The sequence below is a fragment of the Echiichthys vipera genome, assembly GCF_963691815.1.
Source record: "Echiichthys vipera genome assembly, chromosome: X".
Classification (NCBI taxonomy): domain Eukaryota; kingdom Metazoa; phylum Chordata; class Actinopteri; order Perciformes; family Trachinidae; genus Echiichthys; species Echiichthys vipera.
The window spans coordinates 16,998,070-17,024,896 of NC_139825.1; the positions used below are offsets into that span (position 1 = coordinate 16,998,070).

The following is a 26,827-nucleotide window of genomic DNA, read 5'->3' on the forward strand; positions in this document are numbered from 1 at the left end:
GTACGGCAGACACCAAAAATAACACATATCCATGAGCAGGTGGCGCTATAATCAAGTTGAGCGTGTTTTTGTCTTTAACTCCCACATCCTACAACCCTAACAACTTCCTGTAGATTACAGTCAAAACAGGAAGTGCTGCATATCTTCTCCAAAATGTGTCAGATTGACACAAAACATGGTAATCTAGTTTCCTGTGTCTTACTGAGGCAGTCTACAACATTTGACAACAACCAACCACTAGGTGGCGCTATAATGCAGAATTCATCATGTCATAGCAGTTATAAGTCAGGTTAACAAGAAACTTACAGTAGTTTCTGCTGCTCGTCTGAGGCTTTGAGAAAAATATGACATCAATCATCCAGGAGGTGGTGCTGTTTCACTGTTACCAACTTTGAGGGGTGGTATAGACTGGTGCCCCCACAGAACACACCAAAAATGACACATGTCCATCACAAGGTGGCGTCATAATCAACCTCCACATCGTTTATCGCAAATTTAGATTTCTTACATCCAAATGTTTTCTGAAAGGCGCTGAATCTCACAATAGAGACTATGGCACATTTCTGCCCAGTATTTTTGCAAAGAATTAAAAACTGATTCACCTTAAAACTTTGCAGGAATTATCCTTTTATTATCCTGATATCTATCAAAAGCTATCAAAATAATTGTAAAAGTCCAAAACATGTGTGACTAAAACACACAGTATGTTGTAGTCAAAACAGAAAGTTTTGTATATCTCCGCAATAATTGGTCCCATAAACATTAAACTTGGTCTAGTAGTTCTTCATAGTAATGTGAGGCGCTGTGCAAAATTAGAGATCAATCTGAAATTAGTTGGCGCTATTACGTAAAATTTAAAAATACACAAACCATGCGAAAATATTAAAAAACTACTTTTGCAAACTCGTCCTAGGCCAAGAGTCCCATCAGCACGAAATTTTGCACACGTAATCTTTCCAAAACTACGATCAAAAGTTATCAAAAGAATTTCCATAATCCAAACAATATGGAAATTATAGAGGAAAGACTTCCTGTACATTGTAGTCAAAACAGGAAGTGGTGCGTTACTTTGAAGTAGTTTCTCTGATTATTACACAACTTGAAAAAGTTATATCCTGAGCCGCACTGAGCGTCTGTGCAAAATCTGACATCAATCAGCCACAAGCTGGGGCTGTTGTGCAAAGTTGAGTAATGCATGCATTATGTGAACAAACACATTATCTACTAACTAAAATACGGACACTTTCTTTTTTAAACTACAATCTGTGCTGCGTTCAAGCTGCGACTTTTTTTGTGTGTGTCGTGCCCGTGGACCTGCAGGTCCGAATTGCATCGCCTCTGCGGGTTGCCAGGCCAGAGTTGCGCGGGGGGCTTGGGCCATGTTGTTACCTGATTGCAGGTTTAGTTCATTATTATTTTTTACATATGTGTCATTCTTAATTCATATTCTTAACATGTCCAAGAAGCACAGGTAACCTGTGCGTGACTGCCTTCTGTGATTCTACACCAGGCTTCTCCTCTTGTTTTTGCCATGCTCCTGTTTTCTTTCTATCATCTTCATTCATGTTTACAAAGTCTGATGTGGTTTCAACCAGCTCATCACTCACGCTGGTTGTTACAACATCTGTCTGGCTTTGGTGCCAGGGTGCAGGCCGTGCCTACACTGTGTGCGTTGATGTCGTAGAGAAGCAAAGCCCAGAGGTCGTTCAGCCTGATCAAAAGAGGGTTTTTAAATGCTGTTTAGCTCGCTTGCCCAGGGCTAACCCAGTTGTTTTGGAAAATACGGCAGTATTTGTGTGTGTGTGTGTGTGTGTGTGTGTGTGTGTGTGTGTGTGTGTGTGTGTGTGTGTGTGTGTGTGTGTGTGTGTGTGTGTGTGTGTGTGTGTGTGTGTGTGTGTGTGTGTGTGTGTGTGTGTGTGTGTGTGTGTGTGTGTGGGAGGTAAGGAGTGCACGAAGACTCTACTCTGTTATGAGCCGTGCAACTGATGTGAGATATTCACTGGAAAGGAGCCAACTTGTTGAGTTCAGAGGGGTCCTTGTGTACCCTGCTCTGAACTATTACAACCTCAGTGTGTGTGTGTGTGTGTGTGTGTGTGTGTGTGTGTGTGTGTGTGTGTGTGTGTGTGTGTAAGGGGTGAAAGGGGTGAAAGGGGTGGTAAGTAAATGAGTGAATGAGCTCAAAACATGCACCGGTCGACCTCGCCTGTGCCAACAGGGTGTCCCTCCAGCACTTATTTGTATGGCTATGGCAACGATAGCATCCAGTAACTCACGCTTTTAAACACCTCGTACCCTCAGTAAAGCCACCAGGAGAAAGCATATTATGTTAGTCATCACGTTTCCTGAAGATGTTCATACAGGCGTGACATACAGCCATTTGTTGTATCTGTTACACATCAGACGGCTACATTATACACACAAGAGCTTGTATTGTCCTTTATTATTGGTTATATCAAAGGAAAATAGAGACCCTTCCCCCATACATGGGTGCAGATACTGGAAGTATGCAACCTCAAAATTCATAATATATGCAACTCAGAATTAAAAAAAGATTGGATTTAATAAAAGGCAGCTACGAACAGAGAATTCTTTAGCATTGATTTATAAGAACATAATTGAAGCAGACTTGCAGTTTCCTGGGAGTTAGTTTCAGATGGTGCATGAAAGCTTTGCCATTTATCATTATTGCCAATAAAATTCACTGTAATGCCCTCAGGCTGCGTTATCATGTGACGTTGGGTAATTAAATAAAAGTAAGGATACAAGAATCAAAAGGTGACACGTGAGATGTTTCAGGTCTTAATAAATTGCACATTGCTGCTCCACAGTTTTGCTTTTACTTGGTTTTGTAAAAAGGTTAAATTTTTAAAATAAGGGCTGTGTGGGACCCCGATCTTGTGGTGGCTGTGAAGAGAGCCCAAACAAGCCCAACTTGGAGTTCACCGGGTTCACTTCTCCAAAGCAAGTTATCTGAAATAAATCCAGATGTAGAGGCCAGGTGTGAGAGGTGTTGCGCTTACAACTAGCTTTACTTTACAGGTTTTGACAAGACAATTTTGACATCATGTCCAAAATATTTAAGACTAAAGTTAAGAGCTGTTCTCTTATTTGGAGACTGCAACCCATCCACTTCCAAACATTTAGATATTTTACATCTTTATTTGTTGACTGAAACTGTAAAAGATCAGATATGAGCTGTGAGAAATCATTTAAAAAATGATAACCATTTCATAACTTCTTACTACCAGATTATTATCCCCATTTTTTAATGATTTAACACCTTTCACACTTTTTCTTGTATGTTTGTTTTTATAATTACTGTACTGACATGGCATGGATGGGTGGATGACTGACTGGACCCAAGGAGCCAGGGGAACCCTGGATCAGAGCCTGTGTTTGAAATTATTATTATTTTTTTACATTTCTTGAAAAGTCAGTCATCAATGACGATGAAATTCAAATTAACCGCAGAAAAGATGGCCAAAGAGTCACAAAGAGACACAAACAGCTACAAAGAGATGACTCATGACCATAAAGAGATTTAAAAAACAAAAACAACCTCCGATTCAAACATGCTACGAGGAGACAAAAGACACAAAACAACTACAAAGAGACACAGAACCACAGATTCCAAAAGATTACAAGGAGACACAAACGACTATGAAAAGACTTAAAAGGACCTCAAAGAGACTTAAAATGACCACCATCAAGAGAAGTGGGCCGTTCACATGTCCCAGATCTATCCATGCTAGCAGGGAGAGATTATGTGCTGAAGGGAGGGGAATATTGAAAAAATAGATTAAAATGGTGAAATATTAAACTTATGCTTCTATACGTTTCCTTGGTAATAGGTTTATGTTTTCCTTTGTTCAGCTTGCTGCTTTAGCTGTTTGTCAATTGTGTGTTCAGTACATTGACAGCAACAACAAACCACAGTATTATCACATATTTGGTCAATAAAGCTGATTCTAATCTCACTGAAGTTAAAAATTGTATTCCTCAATACAGAAATAAAATATATAAGCTACAGTTGTTTTGCGTGTGTGCTGGCTCACTCTGTGTCCATGTCAGATGACTTTTCGGGGGCCAGCGGGGGCCACAGAGTGACTGACCTCTCAACAGATGTTTTTTAGACATTGATGAGGCCGCCCATCTGATCAATAACCCCTCACAGCGTAATCACACCGACATATGTGTGTGTGTGTGCGTGTGTTTGCCCTCTCTCTGTCTCCCGCTGTCTCTCTACCAAACTCTGTTTTTGCTACTGTATTTCATTTAACCGCATTGATTTCTCCATGAACCACCTCCTCAAGGTCTCCTGTTGGAGGACTCTGATCTGTAGCTGTAAACTTGTTGTGCTCTTTTTTTTATAAACTGTGGACAGAAAGTTGAAAAACAAGCTGGAGGTTCAGGTCTCTCTGGCCTGAGCTTACGACAATCAGACAAATATTTAGAGCAGTTTAGCTGCTGGTAAAAGTTTCTTGTAAAAGTTGTGAGGTGTAGTTACTCTTCATAATGCATGACACTTTATTGGGCGGTAAATATAATTTCACCCTGACGGAAGTCATTTCCTCCAAAAGAGCACTGAAAAAACTTTAATTGCCTCTGTTCAGGATTAACTTAAGCCTCTTTGGGATTTAACTGCTGTCATTTGTTTTCACTATCAGTGTGTAGCTAACAAAGTGTGTTAAAAAGTTATAATGTAATTTCTTTGTACACATGTGGGGCTGTATGAAATGAAAACAAGGAGTTCAGGATATTTTTAATTCACAAAACAACAACTCAAAGTTTCGGCAGTATTTAATGCTCTTCCTCAGCAGATTGAGATTGAGTTGACATGGAGGTGTTCATCCCATCAATGTTGATTGTTTGAAGTTTCATCATCTAAAGATCCACCACAACTGAGCAGACTGCAACTGCTAATGAAGACCATACGATATAGTGAAAAGCTCTGGAACAGCGCAAGTTTCTTTAAAACAGGGTTACTCCCTCCTTCCTTAAAAAAAAAAAGTCCTGTCCACACCACCTATGTTTAAAGACAACTGGATACAGTACCAAAAAAGTTCAACTTCCATGTTTCCATGATTGGCACTACTTCTGCCATATTTCTGCACTGTTGGCCCATAGAGGAGGCGCACTAGAGACTTCTGGTCCGGCACTCATGGCTAACTTGAATGGGGATTAAATTATTTATTCATGCATCTCTTCTAGCCTACCAGAATGTCATCAGGCTGAATGGGTCAAACTCTGACAGTGAAACAAGTCATTTTGCAGGGCTTGTGATGCACCAAAAAAAAAGTATGATTTCGTGATGATGATTTTTCCATGATGTAAGTTGTAATTACACAGTTTGACCTCTATGTCAAATTAGCTTCAAAGTCTGGTGCACTTCCTGGGGTCCTGGTCTGCACAAGCACCATTTAAAAAAAAAATCTCTATTCAAATGCCCAACCAATAGACAACATTTTGGCCAATAACCCAGAGAAGTATAAGATGGTGGCCAATCAGAAGCCTAAAAATAATTATTACCGGGAGGCTACCTGGCTGCAGTGGGGCATTGATCACTGTAGAACATTCCTCAATATAGTGGAAGAGTACATAAATGTGCAAATGTGTAAAAAGTCCTGTTTTAGCAAAGTTGAAAGCCATGTCGCCATTGCATGAAATCTTTGACTTTACCGTTTACATAAACACCTGCCTACATGTGGACTAAGACAAGGTATAAAAGAAAGAAAAGAAAGACACATATAAGCAAGTAAGTGGACCTTGAGTTGAAATTGTTTTGTCAAATGACATTTCCAAGGTCACAAATCAACTATCCAGCGCAAAAGTTAATTATTGTTATCTTTTTAAACAAGAGATTTGTGAGATTGTAGAGTTCAATATTACGAGCATGAAGTTTGTCTTCAAATGTCTAATGAAGTTTTGTTATATTTCATTTATAATAATGTAATATAATAATATGTTTTCCATTTTTCTTGGGAACTGGGATTAAGCTATTATTAATTACAATGTTAACATGGATATTAAGTGAATATACAGCAGCTTCAGATATGGGAGTGAAACTTGTTGAACTGGCCCTTTTTTAAGCTAATGGTTTATCAAGCCTTTGGCTCAGAGGGTCACAGTGGCAGAAAAAACATTTTGTTCATGCCGCCCATTTACGGTAAAAAAACAAACAAACAACAACCCACAAATGATAAACTTGGGGATGTGAGGTTTGTGTGTGTTGACCGACAGCATGTTTATTTGTTTGACCTGTGCTGTGTTCTCCATTAACGGCCTGCAGAGGAAATCGGGGCGCTGTGGTCAGTTGCCTCCTGGGTAGATGTCCATCTGTTTATCATGAAAGGGTCAATCTGTCAACATGACCTGATTAAATAACTATTACACATTTTGGCAGCTGTGTGTTTGTGTGTGTGTGTGTGTGTGTGTGTGTGTGTGTGTGTGTGTGTGTGTGTGTGTGTGTGTGTGTGTGTGTGTGTGTGTGTGTGTGTGTGCGTACTTGGGTATTTGTCCTCCAGTTTTGTGAAATTTTAGGGGTTTTGACAGGGCAACTAGTAGCTGTCCAGTTGCAGGACACAGGACAAGTTAATACAACACTTGCATTACATTGGTTAACAAAGCCGACTCATAAATATGAGGCTCCTTTTGCTGGAAAAATTATGGATCCTCTCAATTTTAAGTTTCCCTAATTTCATCTGAATGATGTGGGCTGAAGCTAAAATTATTTTTTTTGTCTTTTTAGTTGAGTTACTTCAAATGATGAAGCATCAGTGCTGCATACTTAAATATGAGACCATATAAAATAAGGTGTTTAAGGACATTAACAAAGCAACATCTACTGGGGCTAAAAAATGAAGCCAACACTGAAGTGTCAAATCCTCATATGGCCACTCCAAAAGCAAGTTAATGCCCATAGATCCCTGTGTTAAAATGTTCAACTTTACAGCAGAAATAAATATGTTTCCTGCTTGGTAGAAAGAAAGGTTTTGCACTCTACAGTTACTTTCCTTACTTTGCACAGCAGCTGAATTTTGCAATAGCACAAGATCACTAGAGAACCGCATTCACATGTCACATGAAAATTCATCTGGTCAGACCCTAAGTAATGCAATTGTGCTTCGGCTAGTGGTCATCTGGAGCGGGGATGATGACACGAGATGCGACTGCTCGTTCAAAGCAACAATTACAGCTCCTAAAGAAGTTAGCTGAGATGCATCAGTTTTATCAAAACTGGAGATTTTTTTTTTCATTGAAAGACATGAACAGCACAGAAGACTTCTCTTGATGGAAATAATGTTTTCTCTACGGCAAGAGTTTGATAGACAGATGGTTCATCCACTCAGCTGGCAGGTGATTTTCCCACTCAGTTTCCAATGAGGCCACCAGTCAGGGCATCAATTTAGCCATTTATGACAACTGTATAGAGGATGAACCTTTTTATTATAATTCACCCCAAACCAAAACATCTTGATCGCGCCCTGGTGGCTAGCTGCAGGATAGCCCCCTCCATCTCAAACTGATCCAGAAAAGGGCCGCTGTGGTTGCAGCTTTTCATTCCAAACAAACAAGAACACACCTGATCCAACAAATCAACTGTGTGAAGACAATTCAGTTTGTTTAATAAGTCGAGTCAGGTGTGTTCTTGCTTGGTTGGAATGAAAACCTGCAGCGACAGCGGCCCTTCACTGGATCAATTTAAAACACCTGCCTTAGACCATTTTTTAATAGTTGCAATGTAAAAACGGTTTGAAACGTCATGATTGACAGCTGTGATTGACAGCTGTGATTGACACTTGCGACTAGTTGGGCGGGTGGATACCACTATTCCCCCCTATCACTACTGAGCAGATTCTGTTTGCAAAATTACAACATGGTGGTGCCTGTATCAAGGACTTTCTGGCTTCACTTTTGTACAGTGGGAGGAAATGGAAACGAGTCGTCCGTCTTTGGTGTTTACCCTCACAAAAAAATAAGTTTCTTTGTTTTGGATGTCTGTGAGTTACATATAACTGTTCAAAATTATCCGGTATTTTACAAAAAGTCTCCTCACATTAATCATATGACCGCTCATATTTATTTATTTATATGTGACTCATAGGAGGTGGGAACACACTGGATGAAATACTCAATTCGCAATTTGATCATTTTTAAGCAGTTCATCTTGTTCACTTGCAACCAGCAAATCTCCCTGTGAAGGACTCATTTTGTTCTGTATTTTTAAATCCCCCATCCTGATCAGAAGATGTATCTCTTTAAAAGTACAGTGTTTTCCCCTCTTTAGATAATATCACACACTGTACACATGCTGTGTGTTGACTCACATGTGAGGCCTTTAAGAGTACAAACCTTGATATGTTTGTCCCCTCAGCTTCCCCAACAACTGACACAGATTCAATATTGCCATCTTGTTTGTTTTTTTCACAAGTGGTGAACTCAAAGCCTTTGATGGACAGATAGAGCACACAAAAACACTGCCAAGTGTTATAACACAAGCAGGAGTAACTTTACCTCTGGTTTCTCAATTGTACTCTTTGCTTTGGAGAACTGCCAAGTGTCATTCACCTGAAATGTGTGTGGAGGTGAACTCAAAACAAGTGTCATGTGTTGGTTTTGTGGGTACAAGGATGTGAAGAAGGACGATTTGGAAGATCAGAGGGATGAACTGGTGATGCACCGAGAGAAAGTTTTCTAGCATTTGTCCTGTGGAGAAAGTAGACGAAACACTCTCCTATCATTAAATTCATTTATTCTTTCCATATAGCACATACAATTAGTTAAAAGTGACAATGCAGATGTTTTATCAAGTGTTCTTGTAGATATTTTGTAAATAAAATTAGACTTTTTCATTGTCCAGGAGCCTTTATTCTTCATTTCCACACAATTTGGCTGCATTTAAAGGTCCCACATTATGTTCATTTTCAGGGTTCATATGTAATTTTGTTGAGTTAAACATTCAAATTCTCAGATAATCTGCATCATCTGACCTAAGCAAAAAAAATGCTAAATCCTGATTGGTCCAAAGAGGTATATGCCATCATCTTTTTGTAAATGTGCCCCAGCCCACTTCAGATAGAAAAAATTCAGAAATATGCTCTTCTTATGTGAAATAACTAAAAAACAGAAAATACTGCGTGACTCAGATTGAATATAAATCAAAAGTCTGACTAGATCATTTCAGAGGTTTATAATAATATTTATCACAGTTTCTCTGTTTCGAAGGAACCAGCACCCATATGGCCTGCTGAGTGACACACTGTTCAAAGAAACTGCAATAGCTACAAAAACAACTTCTTAGTGAAAAATATTCCAGTCTTCTACCAAAGTAAAAGTGGTACAGTTAAACAATACTGCATTAGGGGAGAGAAAATGTCACTTCACAAAAAACACAGAAGTAAGCTATTATTACCAAGTGTATAAGTATCAAAGTAAAAGTACCACTGGCCTCTGTCAGAGTTTTATTATTACATTATTTGGTAATTATTATAAAGCATTACTGATGCATTGACTGACCAGGTAGATGAATACATGTAATAATTGTATCTGCTTTATATACTGCTGTGTTTGTTAAATCAATGCATCATATTTTATAAGCAGATCCTTATAAAGAGAACTTTATAAGCTTATAATATATATTGTGTGTAAAATCTATACAATAGTAAATGTAGCTGTATAGCTAAAATAAATGTAGTGGACTAGAAGCATAAAGTGTCATTCTAATGCATAATGTAGTGGAATTCTAAATACAAATACTTAAGCACAAGTACCTCAAACATGTATTTGAGTGAATGTACTTTAGTTGCTTCCCCCCACCAGAAATAATCATAATCATGTATTAAATTATAAGTAATAAATAATACTCTAGAAACTATTGAGTTGCGTCATAGACAGCCGCTTCATTGTTAGATAAATGGCGCCCTCTATTTTTTATAATTCACAATAAACCAGCCCCACCTTCCTCAATGAAAGAGCACCTACCATCAGGGCTGTTCGTAAAATGTTAGGGAGTGGTTGGACATGTTGGTTTTTTTTACACACATACACATTTTTTATCAAGCCCTGTGTCAACTGATTTTAATGAGACCATTGTCTCAACATAAACTACTGCATTTTAGCTGCAGATTTAAACATTTCACTTTAATGCCACTGTTATTAGGCACACGTCACCAGTGGTGAAATTATTACTAAGTACATTTCGTATTGTACTTACTGTCAGTAAAATGTGGAAGTACCTGTCATAAGTATTTCCATTTTATGTTGATTTATATTTATTCTCTTCTACATTTTGAAGGCAGATATTGTATTTTTTTTACTGAACTATATATATTTTAAAGCTTGAGTTACTGTTAACAAAATATAAACCAATCAATAAAATGGGATATACAGTATTATTATAGGTTAAACTGGCCACCTAGCTCCACCTTAAGTGATGCTAATAGATTACCTATGAAAGTATATGATTTAAATATTTTGTTATCATTATAATTTTACTATATCAGACTGTTGTCTGTCTTTATGTCATACTTTGACTAAACTTGACTTGAGGAAATGAGACCTGTTATTGGACGCGCACAAACACACACACACACACACACACACACACACACACACACACACACACACACACACACACACACACACACACACACACACACAGACACACACACACACACACACACACACACGCACACACACACACACACACACACACACACACTCCTCCTGTCTGCTTGTCATCATCAGCAGTGACAGGAAGCGTTTGTCGCCGCTCGTTTTTTCACGTCGCGGTGTTGGGTGTTTTATTTAGCAGCTGCTAAATGTTATAAACTGTAATCTTAGAGGAAAACTAAACTGTAACATCTTCCGTTTCTTTAATTATTTATCTCGCGCGTATACCTAAAGGTTAGTTGGCGAGAGCTCAGTTAAGTTAGTTTGAAAGTTATTCCGAAAGATAAAGGTTGAGATGACTTCTGGAGGTTTGGGCTTCACCGATGACCTGGGTCAAGACATCAGCCAGGAGGAGCTGGACTTCTCCGACCTGTTTCTGTATAATCCACCTGGAGAAGACTTCCCTGTCGGCTGTGATAAAGGTGTGTGCATGTGCGCAGTAGTTATTCTGCAACATCTCCTTCCCAATGACATTATTTTCTTAGTATTTGTATGGCTTTGTAGCAGTGAAGTTAAAGTGTCAATCAGAGAGTACTTAGCTGTCAGGTACTGATGTTATACTGTAATCCAACTCTTTGACTGTCATTAAGGGGTGGGGGGTGGTGTGTGTGTGTATATGTGTGTGTGTGTGGGTGGGGGTGGGGGGGTATCTACTAGTATGGAGACATAAGCATGTGCTGTCTTTATCACAGTGGTGGAGTTAACATGCATTCAAAAATGTGTTTTCCTTCTTGTGACTTGGAAGTTTGAGCTTCACTGTGTAGATGATGTATAAACTAATGTAAAGAATTTCTAATGAGGTAATTCAACATTTTCGACAACAACAAAAAAAACAACAACTATGGACATGTGTGACCAAATGAATCCTTACTTTTGTTATTGACAGATTACTCTGGTGCTCTCCTTCAAAACGACAACAAGCCTCCGCTGCTGGTGGTCGACAATCACACTGAATACATCTCCAGCTCCAATCAGCCAGCCTCCAGTCAGGACCCCTCCTCTTACAGCTCTGCTGCAGAAAACCTGTCAGGAGCAGTGTTTGAGTCCCTGGGATTGGCATCGAGACCAGGGACCATCCCCGCTCCCAGCCCCAGGATTGAAATCACTCCATCGGGTGACTCTCTGAGCTCTCAGATCCCGGAGGCAAGCCCTGGCACCAAAGCTCTGGGGGCCTACAGAGAGTGTGCGAGCCCTGCCAGCAGTAACTCCTCCACGGGCTGGCCTGCAGAGGCATACTCTCCTGTGGCTTCACCGTGTGTCTCCCCTTCTAATGTAAGCAGCTGTGGCATTGGGTTGTCCGGCTTAGACATCTGCCCAGGCCTCCAGAGCATTCACACTTCTTCTGCCCACTCCTCTCCAGGAGCCTCACCTAACAACAGCGTCACAGACGAGACCTTTCTCTTGCCCCAGCACCAACGCACCGCCTCGTCACTTCCCCATCAGCGTTCCCGCTCTGCCTCGCCACATGGAAAGCGTTCCTATGACAAGGCCCACTCCTGTCAGGGGGGCCCTCCTGTCAAGCAGCGCTCCCGGAGCCCCAGCCCAATCCCCTCACCCCATGAGCAGCAGGGGTCCTACTACCAACACCAATACCAGGCTCAAGCTGAGTTCCAGCCCCAAGTGCACGACTCCTCCCCAGGCCTGGAGGAGATGCTCAGCAGTCTGAGCTCCATTCTACCCAGAGGGATGCCCCCTGCAGTTGTGCGAGATGCTCATGGGCAGGCCCAGAGACAGGCCTGTGTGTTTGGAGAGGGGTATGACTGGGCCATTGAGCAGGAGAGGGTGGGCAGAGCGGGAGCTGAAGCCAAGTCTGAAACCTTCTATATGCTCCCAGCTGTATGGCCTCCTTCTCATCCAGTCCACCACGGAGCATTTGGGTGGGTTGATGGTCCTTTCTTACTTATTACAAATCATTTATGTAATCCTAATGAGCTCCAATGTACGCACACATGACCTGTTACAGCATTTAATTGACAACTATGAGATGAAACTGGATCATTTTGGATTCTAATATTTTTTCCCCTTTCCATTTCCCCCTTTTATTGTCTTTCTCTCTCTGTCTTTTCCCCAGTGGTCTCTCTGTGGCTCCACTTCCATCTTTAGAGTGGCCGTTGCCCAGTCAGTCCGGCCAGTACGAGCTTCTTATCCAGCAAGAGCCAAAGTCTCACCACAGAGCTCATTATGAGACTGAGGGCAGCCGAGGAGCTGTAAAGACACCTATCGGAGGGCATCCGGAAGTTCAGGTGCTTTTTGGGGGGGCTTGGAATGGGTTGTACGATTATGTATCATGTATGATTCTTTCAAGAAAGAAACATCACTTTCACTCCACATCTGTGTTGCTATGTTGCAGTTTTGTAAGATCAGGTGAAATTCTAAATACAGGTTGGTATGTCCTGGAGAATGTGTATACAATTGACAGCAATTGAATGATAGAGTCTTCAAAGTGCTAAAATATACACTGAAAGTTACAAACCAGGTGTATTGGCCCATCATACAAATATTGGTACATATAACTAGTTTATTTACTGCCCTGGTGGGTTAATTAATAAGCCGTTACTTTTGGCTTTCCTGGCATTGATGCACAAAAGGACTATGCAAATTACTGTTCTTGCTATGCCAGTTAGACAGTGATCTGTGAAATCATCCCCACAGGGAAAAGAGAAGTGTGAATTTGTTCTCTGCAGCCGTGGCTATAATGGTATTATAGTCAATTTAATTCAGTGTGACGCATGCATTTAATCACCTTTGTTGCCCTGACTAGCTCCGCGGGTACCAAGGCACAGCCCCACTGGGGCTGCAGGTCTTCATAGGAACAGCAGACGAGAGGATCCTGAAACCCCACGCCTTCTACCAGGTCCACCGCATCACCGGGAAGACCGTCACCACACCCAGCATGGAGAGGATGATGAGCGGGACCAAAGTGTTGGAGATCCCTCTGGAGCCAAAGAACCACATGAGAGTGGTGTGAGTAGCACAGAGACACTGTGGGATACTTGGGTTATTAAACAATCTGCAGTCACTTCCACCAGAGTTGCAGATGCAGAGATACATTAAACAAAGTTGTGGGTACTTTGGATTTTCTTATGAATGATGAAGTTTGAGTTTTTGTTTTCTTTCTAACCTCAGATATGGTGGCTATTGCTGCTCATGCCAGCTGCAAGGCTTTTCTCTTTTTCACTCCCAATAAGTTGCTTTTGCCACTGACAGAAACAACAGACACAACATAAAAGAACAACTGAAAAACATAAGCGAAAAAGTTTTTATTAAATCACAATGTCACAGATTACTACTTTGACAGAACAAAACTAGGTTGTAACTGATAATTCTTCAACTGAGGGTTATAGGCTATAGTTTAACTGTGTGTGAGCAGAAATGGTCTTTGATTCCTAAGAAAGCACTTTAGTCTCATTTCAGAACACTTTTAAAAAAAACTTTTCGTCTTTTATTACATTTCACAGGATTGACTGCGTAGGAATCCTGAAGTTGAGAAATGCCGACATTGAACTGAGGAACGGTGAGACGGACATTGGACGAAAAAACACGCGTGTGCGTTTAGTGTTTCGTGTCCATATTCCTCAACCTGGAGGCCAGCTTGTGTCTCTTCAAGCTGCTTCTCTTCCTATTGAATGCTGTAAGTAGGGTTTAATGATTGATAGCCTAGGCTGATTTTTGCACTGAACTTGCAGTTTTAGCTATATTTATTTGTACTACTGTTTATATCTGTATGTGTAAACCTAATGCCTTTCCAAACTTCTTAAAATGTGCATATATCTTTCTCTGTTGCAAATGAAAATTCTAATTAATTAGCAATCAAAAAAAAGTTGTATTAATTCAGTGCAGCCATATTTGGTGTGGTGTGACCAGTAGTTTATGGTGTAATGTTAGATAGCTATTGCTGTGTTGCTGACAAGTTTACTAACTTTAAAACTCTTCTTTAGGCTACTCTACACTTTCAACGTTAACATTGAATTGTAACTTGTGGCCAAAAGTTACATAGGCTGGCTTTGACCTGAATGTTTGCTAAGCAAAAGTAGTAAATATTGCAATTCTGGATTTTAATTATAGAATATTTGAGTAGCCAACTGCTGGGAAAAGTTCCCACTAGATGTTTTGTAACCTCTGTGGTCTCTCATACAGCTGTGTCCTCCTGTTTCCTCAGCCCAGCGCTCGGCTCAGGAGCTCCCTGAAGTCGAGAGGCAGGACCTGGACCGATGCTCAGTACTTGGTGGTCAACAAATGGTCCTTACTGGACAGAATTTCACATCTGACTCCAAAGTGATATTCTCAGAGAAGACACAAGGTGCGGAAGACATATACCTTTTTTTAAATCAGTAGTCATGTTATGTTAGGTAGCCTCAAATGATGTCTTTTCAAAAGGCCTAAAGATGAGGCATAACGTATGGTAAAATACACTGCACAGATTGATACCACTCTCATGTCTGTACAATAAATATGAAGCCAGTAAGCTTAGCTTAGCACAAAGACCAGCCACAGGGGGAAACAGCTAGTCTGCCCAAAGCTAACACAATCTGCGTACCAGCATGTCTAAAGCTCACTCAATTAAGTTAAATATTGTATGTTTAACCAGCACATAAAATGAAGTGTAAAATGAAATTTTGTGGATTTATGGGTTAAATGTTTTATAGAGGTGCTGGTAGTCGGATTTTGGCACGGATCGGTTTCCAGTTTTTATGCTAAACTAAGCTAACCTGGTCCTGGCGGGAGCTCCATATGTACTGTACCAGCATGAGAGTGGTATTGATCTTCTCATTTAAATCTCAGCAAATAAACGCATTTCCCAAAATATCGATCAATTTCCTTAATACATTCTACTGATCGTATTATGAAAATAATGTGTGTTATTTTGACCCATTGTTAGTGTGTATATTTGGACTCCAACCAGATATCTATGATTAAAATAGACTATTCTCTGCAACACCCAGATACATCGGAGGCTTTGCAATATCCTGCTTGAGTGTATCCACCTACTCATATAGTATTTGTATTTTCAGAGTATTTGCATATCACCGGGGCAACATCAACTTTCAATGACGCACATTTTCCTTCAGCCCACCTTTTAACTGAGCCACCAGTTTAAACTTTTACTGTTTTACTGTAGGTGACAACTGTTATTTATTTCTACTTGGAAATTTCTCATCTCGTTACTGCTCCCCCTGCCCACAACATTTGACATTGGGTTACATGGCTTGAGAGCAGGATGGGTACAGTTGACTGCATGTAAAGCCTCCCTGTTGCTTTGCGTGGGGTTTTATGCAACAGGATGTGGTTTGACAGGCTGATAAAGATTCAGAGGTGTTTTTTTGGGGGGGGTTTTCAGAGCGTGGGTAGAATACAGAAGCAGCAGGTATAAAGTGAGATGGGAATGCAACACTAAACCAGACATAAGTGAGAAACTTGCTTTCCGCTGTCTTTAAATGTGCTCACATACTGTAAATTAAAGAAAGGATTGATATTTCTTACAGATTCCTGCTTTTGTATATAGTTCGACAATAACAGACCACTTACATGAGGAAAATAAAAGACTATAACCAGCAGCCAGTTAGCGTAGCTTAGCACAAAGACTGGAAACAGGTGGAAACAGCTGGCCAAAGGTAACAAAATCTGCTCCATAAAAGTGAGGCCAAGTACACCTCACTTTTCTGAAATTTTTGGTAGATTTTATCATGCTGATGTTTGTTCAAGTGTTCATTTTTCTGATAAGTTCTGTTTAAATAAGTTATATTAACGTCATAATTGACAGTTCTGATTAACTCATGATGCGTCGTCCATCTGTATATACAGTGTATGGTTCAGACATGAGAGTTGTTTTGACCCTCTTGTGAAAGTGACTGTCTTTAACTTAACATGTGTATTCTTTACTCCCTCTGCATTCAGATGGGCAACAAATCTGGGAGGTGGAGGCCACTGTGGACAGAGACAAAACACAAGCTGTGAGTTAACTTATCTGGCACTAATCTACATGCAGCAACATTTTACATAACCAATGTGTACTTTTTGTACATATATTTTTGATCGTTAAATCAACATTGTCCATTACAAACAGAAAGCAAAAGACATAAGTCACACACTACAGGCTGCACTGTATATGTCATATCCAAAGAGTTTTACTTCTGATACAAGCGAGAGATTTTGGTCAGCCCACACCTCTCTGTTTCTACATTACTCTTTATCTGAACCATGAAACATTTTTTTATCTCTCTATTGTGTCACAATCCCCGTCTAGAACATGCTTTTTGTTGAGGTTCCTCCATATCGAAACCGGACCATTTCCCACCCAGCCAAAGTCAACTTCTATGTTGTCAATGGGAAGAAGAAACGCAGTCAACCTCAGCACTTCATCTTCACTCCTTTGATAGGTATATAAATATATATACTGTATATATCTATATATATCTGTCAGCTATCTCAGCTCTGTCATTATAGGAGGAAGAGGTTTCTTTTGAATATTTCAGAAATAGGAAGGTGACTGAAAGGTCAACAGTGTCCACTCTGGAGTCAACAGTTGTTCTCACCTCTATCAGCGCAACTTTATCTTAAACATCAACAGGTATTGATGTTTATCATGTGGCAAATGTGTACTAAGTCACTCATCCTCTGATTAGGTCACATTTAGAGAATACATTAAAACGCAACACTTTAATCAGATTATATCTAACTGCTATAGGCTACAATTAAAGGGACATTTCAACCTGAAGACAATTAAACCTTAACCACATTTAAATTAGTCGTAGTTAAAATAAGCTACTAGTTTCTTTCTATGATCCTCGCTTGATGTGTTACTGTTTTACAAGAAATCAGTCAGTCAGTAGCTGTTTGCGTTGAACTGCAGCGACAACTCATGTTTTTGCGTAGGGGGAAAACTCTTACTTGCTCTAATGGGGAAAGTCACTCCACTATTGCTTTCGCTAACACTCTCTCCACCTACAAGAAAGCAGGTGAAGTACATACACTTGATGGTAAGCATTTTAGGAAACACATAAGGAAATAACTGAAGTACAAATAGATGAGGCAGGGTGAGTGGGTACAAGACATGTAATGACAATACATCATCGGGAAATGTATTGGCGTAATTTTTCTTAAATTACCGATCCGTGTAAGATCTTAGGAATGAGGCCTAAAACCCTGAAATAAGTCAGTATTTTTGCACCTCTAATTCTGCCTTCCATAAGGTCTTAAAAGAATTTCATGTCTTGTTCTACGATATAAACGGCGTAAGTTAATACCCCACAAGATTTTGCTGGTCTTAAAAGAGGCAGCTGCTAACAAGTGGCTAAATGAGAAGGCAGAGGTTGTAGGGGACATTAAATGTTAACATCCTACTGTACTGTACTGTTCATTTGTAAAGATTATCTTGCTGAAAAAAATGTGTAAGTGTCATAAACATTTGTTTGCCACGGAGCTTACTATCTGCGATAATCCAAATTCCAGAGGAAAAATCTGATCAGCTTTTTGTTTAGGGTCAGCCTACAAAAATACATCATCCCTGCAGCACTCTATTGCCATCCATAGAGCCATGCAGCTAACAGCAAAAAATATTCTTGTTGGTCAGTCCCTTCATCACTTTGTTCCAGAATAAAAAATCCCAACAAACAATTTCATGCAGACATTCATGTAACCCAGAGGATGAATTCTACCGGCTTTGGTGATCCCCTTACTTTTCCTCTCGTGCCACAGTGCTCTTGTTAAAGTTTTAACTGGCCCAGGACTTTAGTTCATAACCAGATACCTACAAAACTGGTGCCATTCCCATCAGCCTCAACTGTACTTTGTCTTTAAAGGTCAATAGTAAATGTTCGCATGCAGACAGGAGAAAATACGTTGGTGAACCCCGTAATTATCACAAGCTAAACATCAGCATGTTGGCAATGTCATTGTGAGGATGTTAACATTAAGCATGAGTCACCACTGGTGTCGCTATAGACTGTAAGTCTTGTTTCTGTGTTGTAATGATAGACCTACATTGATTTATTTCACCTTTATATTCTAGCCATTAAAGCAGAGCCACTGGATGACTACCAGCTGAATTCGTACATCTACCCAGACAATCAGTCCCTGTCTGGCCTGTCGATGAAGTCACTCTACCATCACCTGGAGCAGGAGAGCAACCTTCAAGCCTTGAATGTCTCCTCCACAATGTACCATCTAACCACTGTAGACCCCAGAGCCCAAGTTTTAATCCCTGATTCACAGGACAACCAGCCAGTTTATTACCAGTCCAGAACCACTCTGATCAACAGCCCCGTTCTGTACCAAACTGCAAACCAACGTTACCATAACTGTGGTACCGCCCTCCTCGGAGGTTCCCCCATGGCTTCCCAGCCTGCCTCCTCTCCCAGCCAGCGCATCAGTGCCAGAACCCCTGTGGGCAAACTGGGAGACGTTCCTCAGGTTGGTGATTCTCTTGAGGCTTGTTTAGTGTCAAGAAATCAGAGTTTTGTGCAGACAGTTATGCCACTGGTAAGGTCACCTCCTTCAAGATACATCCAAGGTCAAGTTCAGGGGAAGGCTGGAAGCAGAGTGGAGCCTCTGACCCAAATCGGCTCTGGTAGAGGAAACCATGAGAAACAAGTTTCAGAGAGGGTCACGGTCAAACAAGAGACCCTCCGCTATGCTTACCTGGAGGATGGTGAGTATTTCTGTTTGATTTTGTTTTATTAAAGAGGTCTTCAAACAAAGTGCTGGTCGGATTGTTGAACAACACCTGGATCCCCCCCTGTCCTCACATCTTTGCAGGGTTTAGACATCGCTCACGTTTTTTTCTTTACACGATTACTTTGGTTTCGTGGGAACATGAGTGCAACACTACAAATCCCTTTGAGAAGCGACTGATCAAATATGTACAGTGTTCAGACAACAGGTCACATGAACTTGTTTGTTTCAAACGTACCCAAGGCTTAATAAGCAATTCTTTATGTTCTATATTTGATAATAATTTGTAATTTTGTTTATTCAACTGTGTGTTGAGACAGAAATTGGTAACATATTTACATTATCTATGAATCCATCATTAACTCAGGGTCTTAGTCTGGTCTGTTTGAATATGAATATATGTTGGGGGGGGGGGGGGGGGGTTTCTTTCTGCTTCTTTGGTTGTCCTCGACAGGCCAATAGATATCTGAAACTTTTAGCCAAGTCTTAGAAGATACTGTATTAATTGCTTTACTGATAGATTAAGTAGTGGGAATACAAGACACAGTAAAACTTGCCTGAGAGATTGGTAATTGTGGTCCAGTCTGCAAATGCATACAAGCACATTGCAACTTTATGTTTGCAAATCCTACATTGTGGTTTTCTGCTGGGCCTTTCTATCCAATTTCCTGTCACTTTCAGTCTCACTCTCACTCACACAACTGAACATACACACACACTACACTTGTAGAGGCTTTATGTGCGTTTGAAATAAGATCGAATACAACTTTCTTATGAGTCCTGATGTATTTGAGGATGATGAAGGAAAAAGAAGCAACACCACCATGAAGTGACAGAACAAGTATTGCACCCTGACTTGTGGAGCAAGGTTTTTGTTTACACCTCTATGGTGGAAGACAGAAACAGGAAATTTGTTGTATTGACAAATACATGCAGACACATCTATGTTAAAACCTTTGTTCTAGTCTCTGATAGAAACTGGGGTAATGATTCAGGTTTAGGCAACTACAGCTGCCTGTTGTTGCATCAGAAGCAAATTGACAAAAATGCACTGCTGTGTTTGTTATTATTTCTATTATTAGTTGTTAATTAGCAGCCGTGACTGTGACGCTGTTATTGTTTTCACCTTGTGAGTCTGTGAGTGTTATGGTCCTGGAGACACCTACTGTTATGGGAACTACCTCAGAGATTCTGAGTATTTTGCAAGGTGTCTACATGTCTGACCGTGGACAGATTTTTTCACCGCAATATCATCTCAACTGTGCAAAATACAGTTGCAAAACTTTACAAAATGAATGTCAAGTTTAAGGATGGGTGTGGTCTGAGCAATGGCGCCCGAATTAGGGGGTAGTAAAATAGGGAAGGGGACATCGCCCCACCACGTTATACCACTGGCCCGATTTGGCATCATGGCTGGCGTGATCCTTTGACAAGATGGTCTCTAGTGTTTATTATATTTAATATTGTACTTATATTATTTCTGTCATTTGCAACAACCATGTGTTTTTTAGTTAGGAAAGAAATAATTGAACAGTCCAGAAACTGTAGACAATAGTTGACATCAATTCAATGACGTTATGTATGTATGACATCAGAACATTTCTAGTGACCTCCTGGTGGTTTTAACCACAAACCACCCCCCACCATTTCCTTTTATCCAAAGTTCTGACTTGTGGCGACACCTGCTGGTAGTATTAAAAACAAAACACTGCTGTAGGGAGCTTAATCCCTAGACCCTCCAACTATCAAACAAGTAAATGAGGATGATTGAGGTGACACCAGTTTTGAATGGAATTTACTCTATTTTTCTACAAACAATCAAAATGTTAAGACTACACAAAGGGGCTTTACATACACAACAAATTAATATTACAATCAGAAAGTTTGCACATACAAGGAATGTGACATGGTGATTTGTTGCATAATAAATAATAAAAACAGTGCAAAAGTCAAAAGACATTTAAAATAAAAATGAAAAAGTGAAAGAACTGTACAGTTTTGTGCAAAAAAAGACTGGGGGATGTGCAAAAGTCCCCCAATATGTGAAACACCAACATTTTTTCACATATTGAAACAACACACAGAGGCAGAGTGACTTCCTCAAGACTCTATTACTTCACTACATTTTTACATAATAAATATTAAAGCTCTTTTTTTACACAATTATTTATTTTAAATTCTACATAAAATAAGCACTTTGTCTTGGTTTAATAAAGTTGTAAACATTTAAGTCGCTCACCTGTGTTTGTAATGTTTTCCAGTGAATGACATCATACGAAGAGACATGAAAGGCCACAATGGAGAGTGATCCCTGTGAGAGGCCTGCAGCAGCCCTGATGTCCATCAGATTAAGTATAACATGTAAAATATGAAATCCTGATTGTCTCGGAGGAAGCTTATACTTGTTAGCAATAAAAAACGGATTGCGGTAGACATTTTCAGGCCAATATAGAAACACATCCACTTCATGCCTATGATGACTTTAGACTTTTTAGCTTAATAAGAAAGTAGAACCTGTGCCGTACCTTATACTGCGTATCTATTGTGTCTTTATTTTGACCTGTTTGACTTCTTTTTGTTTATATATTTGTACAATTGTTCTTTATAAGCATGTATAAAATATTTTATATTAAATAATTGCTGTTTATATAAATCTGTGTGTTTGCATTAAGTTGTTTAATGTGGCAGGAATTTTACTACTTTAGATGATATACTGTTAGGTAGCTTAGTTTACAGCAATGCATCACATTCAAAAAGATCAGTAAAAACTTCTCATCAGCTTCTTATGCACTTTGTTTCCAGCTGATCCAAGACGGTTTTGAAATAGTTTATTTAGCTTATGAAACACAAAGGAAAATGAATCGTTCTCTTTATGACAAACATTCAAAATCACAAATTTGGAGATACATAGAAGGATATGAAATGGACGGGATGGAGGGTATGAAACTGTCATCTGAAAAGTAACTGAAGCTGTTCTAGGAAAAAGTGCATAATTAACCTCTGGGATGTAGAGTAGTGGAGTTACATAAAATGGAAATACTCAAGTAAAGTACAATTACCTCAACTTTGAAAATGAAGTACAGTAATTGAGTAAACAGGGACTGGATAAGATTAGCATTTAGGACTAGCACAAGATCGGTCTCAAGTTTCCCAAGCATAACCCATTTGACCTCTTTGGCTGAGCTGCCCTTCTGGAGGAAAAATAAACAGGCAATAGATAAATATGAGTGGCCCATAATAGCTAAAGTTGACCACATTAACTCACTATATCATATCTGTGGGACACAGATGGGGTGACAAAAAAAGTGATGCAAAGCAATGCCCTATGTCCCCTATCATGCCCTTTTATAATGTTAGAGCAACCGCCCCTGAAAATATCTGTGGACGTCCCTGTGAGTAAATGTAGTCTGCTACCACCACTGGTAACCAGCTGTAAGCTTTATCGCTCCTTCTCACTATTTAGTTTGTACTTATTTCATTTCAATCTGCTGCTAAACTGAACAGTGCGTATTGTTGTATATTGTATATACCTACGCTTAACCACGATGTCTGTTGCACTCTGTCACACTTAGTTCATTGCTTGATTTATCTGACGTTAGCTTTATTTTGATTTGATTTATGTTTATGCTTATTGTTACTCTGATCCTTTTCCACCTTTGTATTGAAACTGTTGCAAAATAATTTCCCTCGGGATAAATAAAGCTTCTTGAATCTTGAATCTTGAATCTTGAAGATAAATAGCATACCATAAAAGTCAAATACAAAGGGGACTGTTTTCATGTAGTAAAAACCTCCCTCTTTTCAATGATTCAGGCCCCAAAGATTAATCACACACTTTATATATAAATTGGCAAAAACAGATCAGATTATTTAGGCATTTCTAATTTACACTTATTTGTTATTCTTCATTCCTTTTTCTGTGTTTTACTGTCTTTGTACATTTAAATTATTGTTCTACATTTCTTCATTTAGAAATAGATTTTTGGTATTGTGTATAACTCTGGAACATGCAAGAAAATAAATGTTTATAATGAATCTTTTCAATAAAATAAATACAAAATAATAATCACACGCTAGAGGGCGACATTTTCAGAACTATCATTCACCGGGTCGGAAGGGGATCACAGCTTTGTGGCGTCACTTCCTTTCTCTCTCTTTGGGCTAAATTGACATTTTTACCTTGATCGTGTCTCACAGCTTGACTAATATTTTTGTTTATGCCCTGACTTTGATGTTAACATTCCTGTAACGACAAAAGAAGAGTGAAGTATTTCCGCCACCGGTAAGCTTCTCCCTTACACTCAACCTTTATTGTTTTCATGCACAAATCTATGCATTTACAATGTAGCCACACTGCTATGCTACAATGTAAATGTGCCCTAGATTGGTCTATCCACACTTGAAATGCACAGTGAATGTTTTATGCTATCAGCATGACTATATAAGAGCAGAATACACCATTTGTTTCCACATTTATAACTTATTTATTGCTGACCTTATGTCCGAAGAGATCAGGGATCCAAACTCGGTCTCCTCTATATTAAAAACCCACTATTTGGAAATTACCTTTGTGACACTAAAGCTTGTTTTATTCTTTGAATTCTTTCTGCTTTTTGTTCATTTTTTTTAGTTTCTGTGTTTTTAAGGCACTTTGCAACTTTTTTGAAAAGTGCTATATAAATAACGTTTATTATTATTAATATTATCATCATTATTGTTGTTATTATTATAAGTTAGCTGTTAAGTGAGTGGGGCTGTCTGCGACTCCATGAAACACCACTTTTTGGATCACAGACATAATTTTCCTGCTAACCGTGGTTCTGTTGTGTGCACAGATAGGTGCAGTGAAGGATAACAGACCAAACAGCAGCAGCATCATGTCTGCAGAACTGGACCTGTCCCCTCCAGAGGTCCCTGAACCCACCTTTCTGGAGAGCCTGCTACGCTATGGACTGTTTCTGGGTGCCATCTTCCAGCTCATCTGCATCCTGGCTGTCATCTGCCCCACATCCAAGGGACATGAACAGGTGGGTAGAAACCAAGCAAAGGAGAGGAGCTGGTCTCGTGTTGAAGTTGTGGGGGTTATGGCGTAGGTTAGGTTGTGGTAAGGTGTTGTAGAGGTTTAGGTTAAAGTGAGAGACAATAGGAAAACAGTCTTTGACACAATGCAGTGATCAAAACATCACTGTACACAAAACTAGGGCTGGGCGATAACAGAGTATGATCATTTATCGTCTTTTGAGGGATTGTTATTGCGATATGTAATGGTCTTTTTGAAGCGCTACACTAAACCTCTCACTGATGTATGAATCATTTACCTTCACATGATTTTTGGGGATTTTTCTATTTTTTCAGGAGTAGTCTTGTGTCACTCACCTAGTTTACACTTTATCTGTATCACTCCAACTAGGAGTGAAATATAACAGTTCTCCAGACCAGTGATTATTTACTTGACACCTTGTTCTTAGCCAGTTGAAATTACAGGTGTCTTATCTTACACACATATAAATGATGTATAATAATACAATCTATCAATATGCCATGGTACTTTTTTTTTTTTAAAGGTTAAGCTTTTGACATGTAAGTAAAATATCACTGAAAGATTGAATGTTGTCATGACTTTTACTGCAGAAAGAGGGAAACACAATACTCTTTATGGTGGCTATCTCTGATATCAAATTAATGCAATCAGAAACATTTGTAGTGTGTCACAGCTGCTGATAGCATAACCAGGAAGATGGTTCAATACACTTATTTTTACCATCTTACTTGACAGATCTACAAGCCCTGCAATAACCAGACATCAGTTAGAAGGAGTAGTGCAGAATATCTTGTTTTTTAATGTCCATGAAGACAGAGCCACACAGCTGTCAGGAGAGATTTTTGACAGGGGAAATTAAATCCATTGTCTAACTTTTCTGTATTCAGACACTGCCATCAGATGCAGTAATTACTCCCCACAGAATGTCGCCATTTCATCCTTTACAGCAGCCTGCTGTCATTTTGCCTCGCCATACAGAGACAGAAACAGTGCTGATGGAGAGAAAGTGTTGAAACCCATCTTTTGTTTGGTGTGTGTGTGTGTGTGTGTGTGTGTGTGTGTGTGTGTGTGTGTGTGTGTGTGTGTGTGTGTGTGTGTGTGTGTGTGTGTGTGTGTGTGTGTGTGTGTGTGTGTGTGTGTGTGTGTGTGTGTGTGTGTGTGTGTGTGTGTGTGTGTGTGTGTGTGTGTGTGTGTGTGTGTGTGTGTGTGTGTGTGTGTGTGTGTGTGTGTGTGTGTGTGTGTGTGTGTGTGTGTGTGTGTGTTTTTGCACATTTTTGCTCCAAAATTCAACCAACATTAAACTGAGATAAGTTTATGTCTGAGCTATCTGGAGTGTTGAAAAACTGCATTAACAACAATGAATATTATTACTTAGCACGTATTACTAATCTCCTATGCAAAGGATACTGAATAAAACACAGACTGTTTCACAATAAGATTTACTAAAAATACCGTGGCACATACGTTACATGTGAGTATCAGACAGTGAAAGCATCATACACATACATCTTCAAAACACAGTTACCTAATCTTGCTTAGCAGTCGTATTGTTATTCCACCATTTTAAAATTACTTTATAAATGACAGGGTGGTTAATTCTTTGTGTGTTTGCTCTACAGGAGGAGACCGAGTCCACCGACGGCAAAGCCACTGAACAGATGAAGAAACCTAAAGGACTGGCACCTCAGATTCGACAGAAACCAAAGAAAGAGAGCAAAAAGAAGCGATAGGTGTGTGTGTGTGTGTGTGTGTGTGTGTGTGTGTGTGTGTGTGTGTGTGTGTGTGTGTGTGTGTGTGTGTGTGTGTGTGTGTGTGTGTGTGTGTGTGTGTGTGTGTGTGTGTGTGTGTGTGTGTGTGTGTGTGTGTGTGTGTGTGTGTGTGTGTGTGTGTGTGTGTGTGTGTGTGTGTGTGTGTGTGTGTGTGTGTGTGTGTGTGATCATCAGTGGGTCAACATTGCAAGTTCCCAATTTAGTTTTTACTACAGCGATATAAAACACTAATGTCACATAACAATAAAAAAATGTGTTTTTAATTTGAGACACTTGAAAATGACCTTGAACTGTGTGTCCTTCACATTCAAAACAATATTACAAAGAGCTGTGTCATACCCTTTTCTGATTGTTTATGCAGCTACATATTTTATTGGACATTTGTTGTACATGCATTTTTTTTCTTTTATAATTCAATGTCATTGATTCAATTGGATTTGGATTTCAATCTACAAATAAATACATTATGTAGTCATTCACCTCAGCTGTTTATATTCATTTCAAAAGTTCTGTTTGGTTTAAATGAGTCAGAATCAGGGCATTTTATTTCCTCGGTGTGTATCGCAGAATACAACTCGGCTTCCTTATAAAGCTACAGTTTTGTTGCACCAGAATAACCTGTTACACTGCAGGTAAGTTAAATACATAAGTCTTGTTTTTAAATGTATATGATTAT

General features: G+C 39.5%; 2 protein-coding genes across 2 annotated transcripts; both read left to right on the forward strand.

Moving 5' to 3' along the window:
• The first annotated feature begins 10,801 nt into the window (after nucleotides 1-10,801).
• nfatc2b (nuclear factor of activated T cells 2b) lies at nucleotides 10,802-22,036 on the forward strand. The gene is made up of 10 exons (XM_083939225.1): nucleotides 10,802-11,093; nucleotides 11,558-12,548; nucleotides 12,743-12,914; nucleotides 13,433-13,635; nucleotides 14,130-14,302; nucleotides 14,831-14,971; nucleotides 16,567-16,622; nucleotides 16,916-17,048; nucleotides 18,680-19,318; nucleotides 21,603-22,036. Exons 1-10 carry the CDS (start codon nucleotides 10,967-10,969, stop codon nucleotides 21,647-21,649), a joined length of 2,682 nt encoding a protein of 893 aa, XP_083795351.1. The 5' UTR covers nucleotides 10,802-10,966; the 3' UTR covers nucleotides 21,650-22,036.
• A 1,454-nt stretch (nucleotides 22,037-23,490) lies between these two features.
• manbal (mannosidase beta like) lies at nucleotides 23,491-26,630 on the forward strand. Its single transcript, XM_083939966.1, has 3 exons — nucleotides 23,491-23,623; nucleotides 24,177-24,368; nucleotides 26,002-26,630. The coding sequence occupies exons 2-3, from the start codon at nucleotides 24,219-24,221 to the stop codon at nucleotides 26,110-26,112; spliced, it is 261 nt and encodes an 86-aa protein (XP_083796092.1). The 5' UTR covers nucleotides 23,491-23,623; nucleotides 24,177-24,218; the 3' UTR covers nucleotides 26,113-26,630.
• Nucleotides 26,631-26,827: the final 197 nt, after the last annotated feature.

Excerpts from the sequence above, each read along its gene's own strand:
- manbal (XM_083939966.1), top strand. The coding sequence starts at position 24,219 with ATGTCTGCAGAACTGGACCTGTCCCCTCCAGAGGTCCCTGAACCCACC. Across the intron at positions 24,369-26,001 it reads CATCCAAGGGACATGAACAG|GAGGAGACCGAGTCCACCGA; the intron begins GTGGGTAGAAAC and ends TTTGCTCTACAG.
- nfatc2b (XM_083939225.1), top strand. The coding sequence starts at position 10,967 with ATGACTTCTGGAGGTTTGGGCTTCACCGATGACCTGGGTCAAGACATC. Across the intron at positions 12,549-12,742 it reads GTCCACCACGGAGCATTTGG|TGGTCTCTCTGTGGCTCCAC; the intron begins GTGGGTTGATGG and ends TCTTTTCCCCAG. Across the intron at positions 13,636-14,129 it reads AAGAACCACATGAGAGTGGT|GATTGACTGCGTAGGAATCC; the intron begins GTGAGTAGCACA and ends TACATTTCACAG.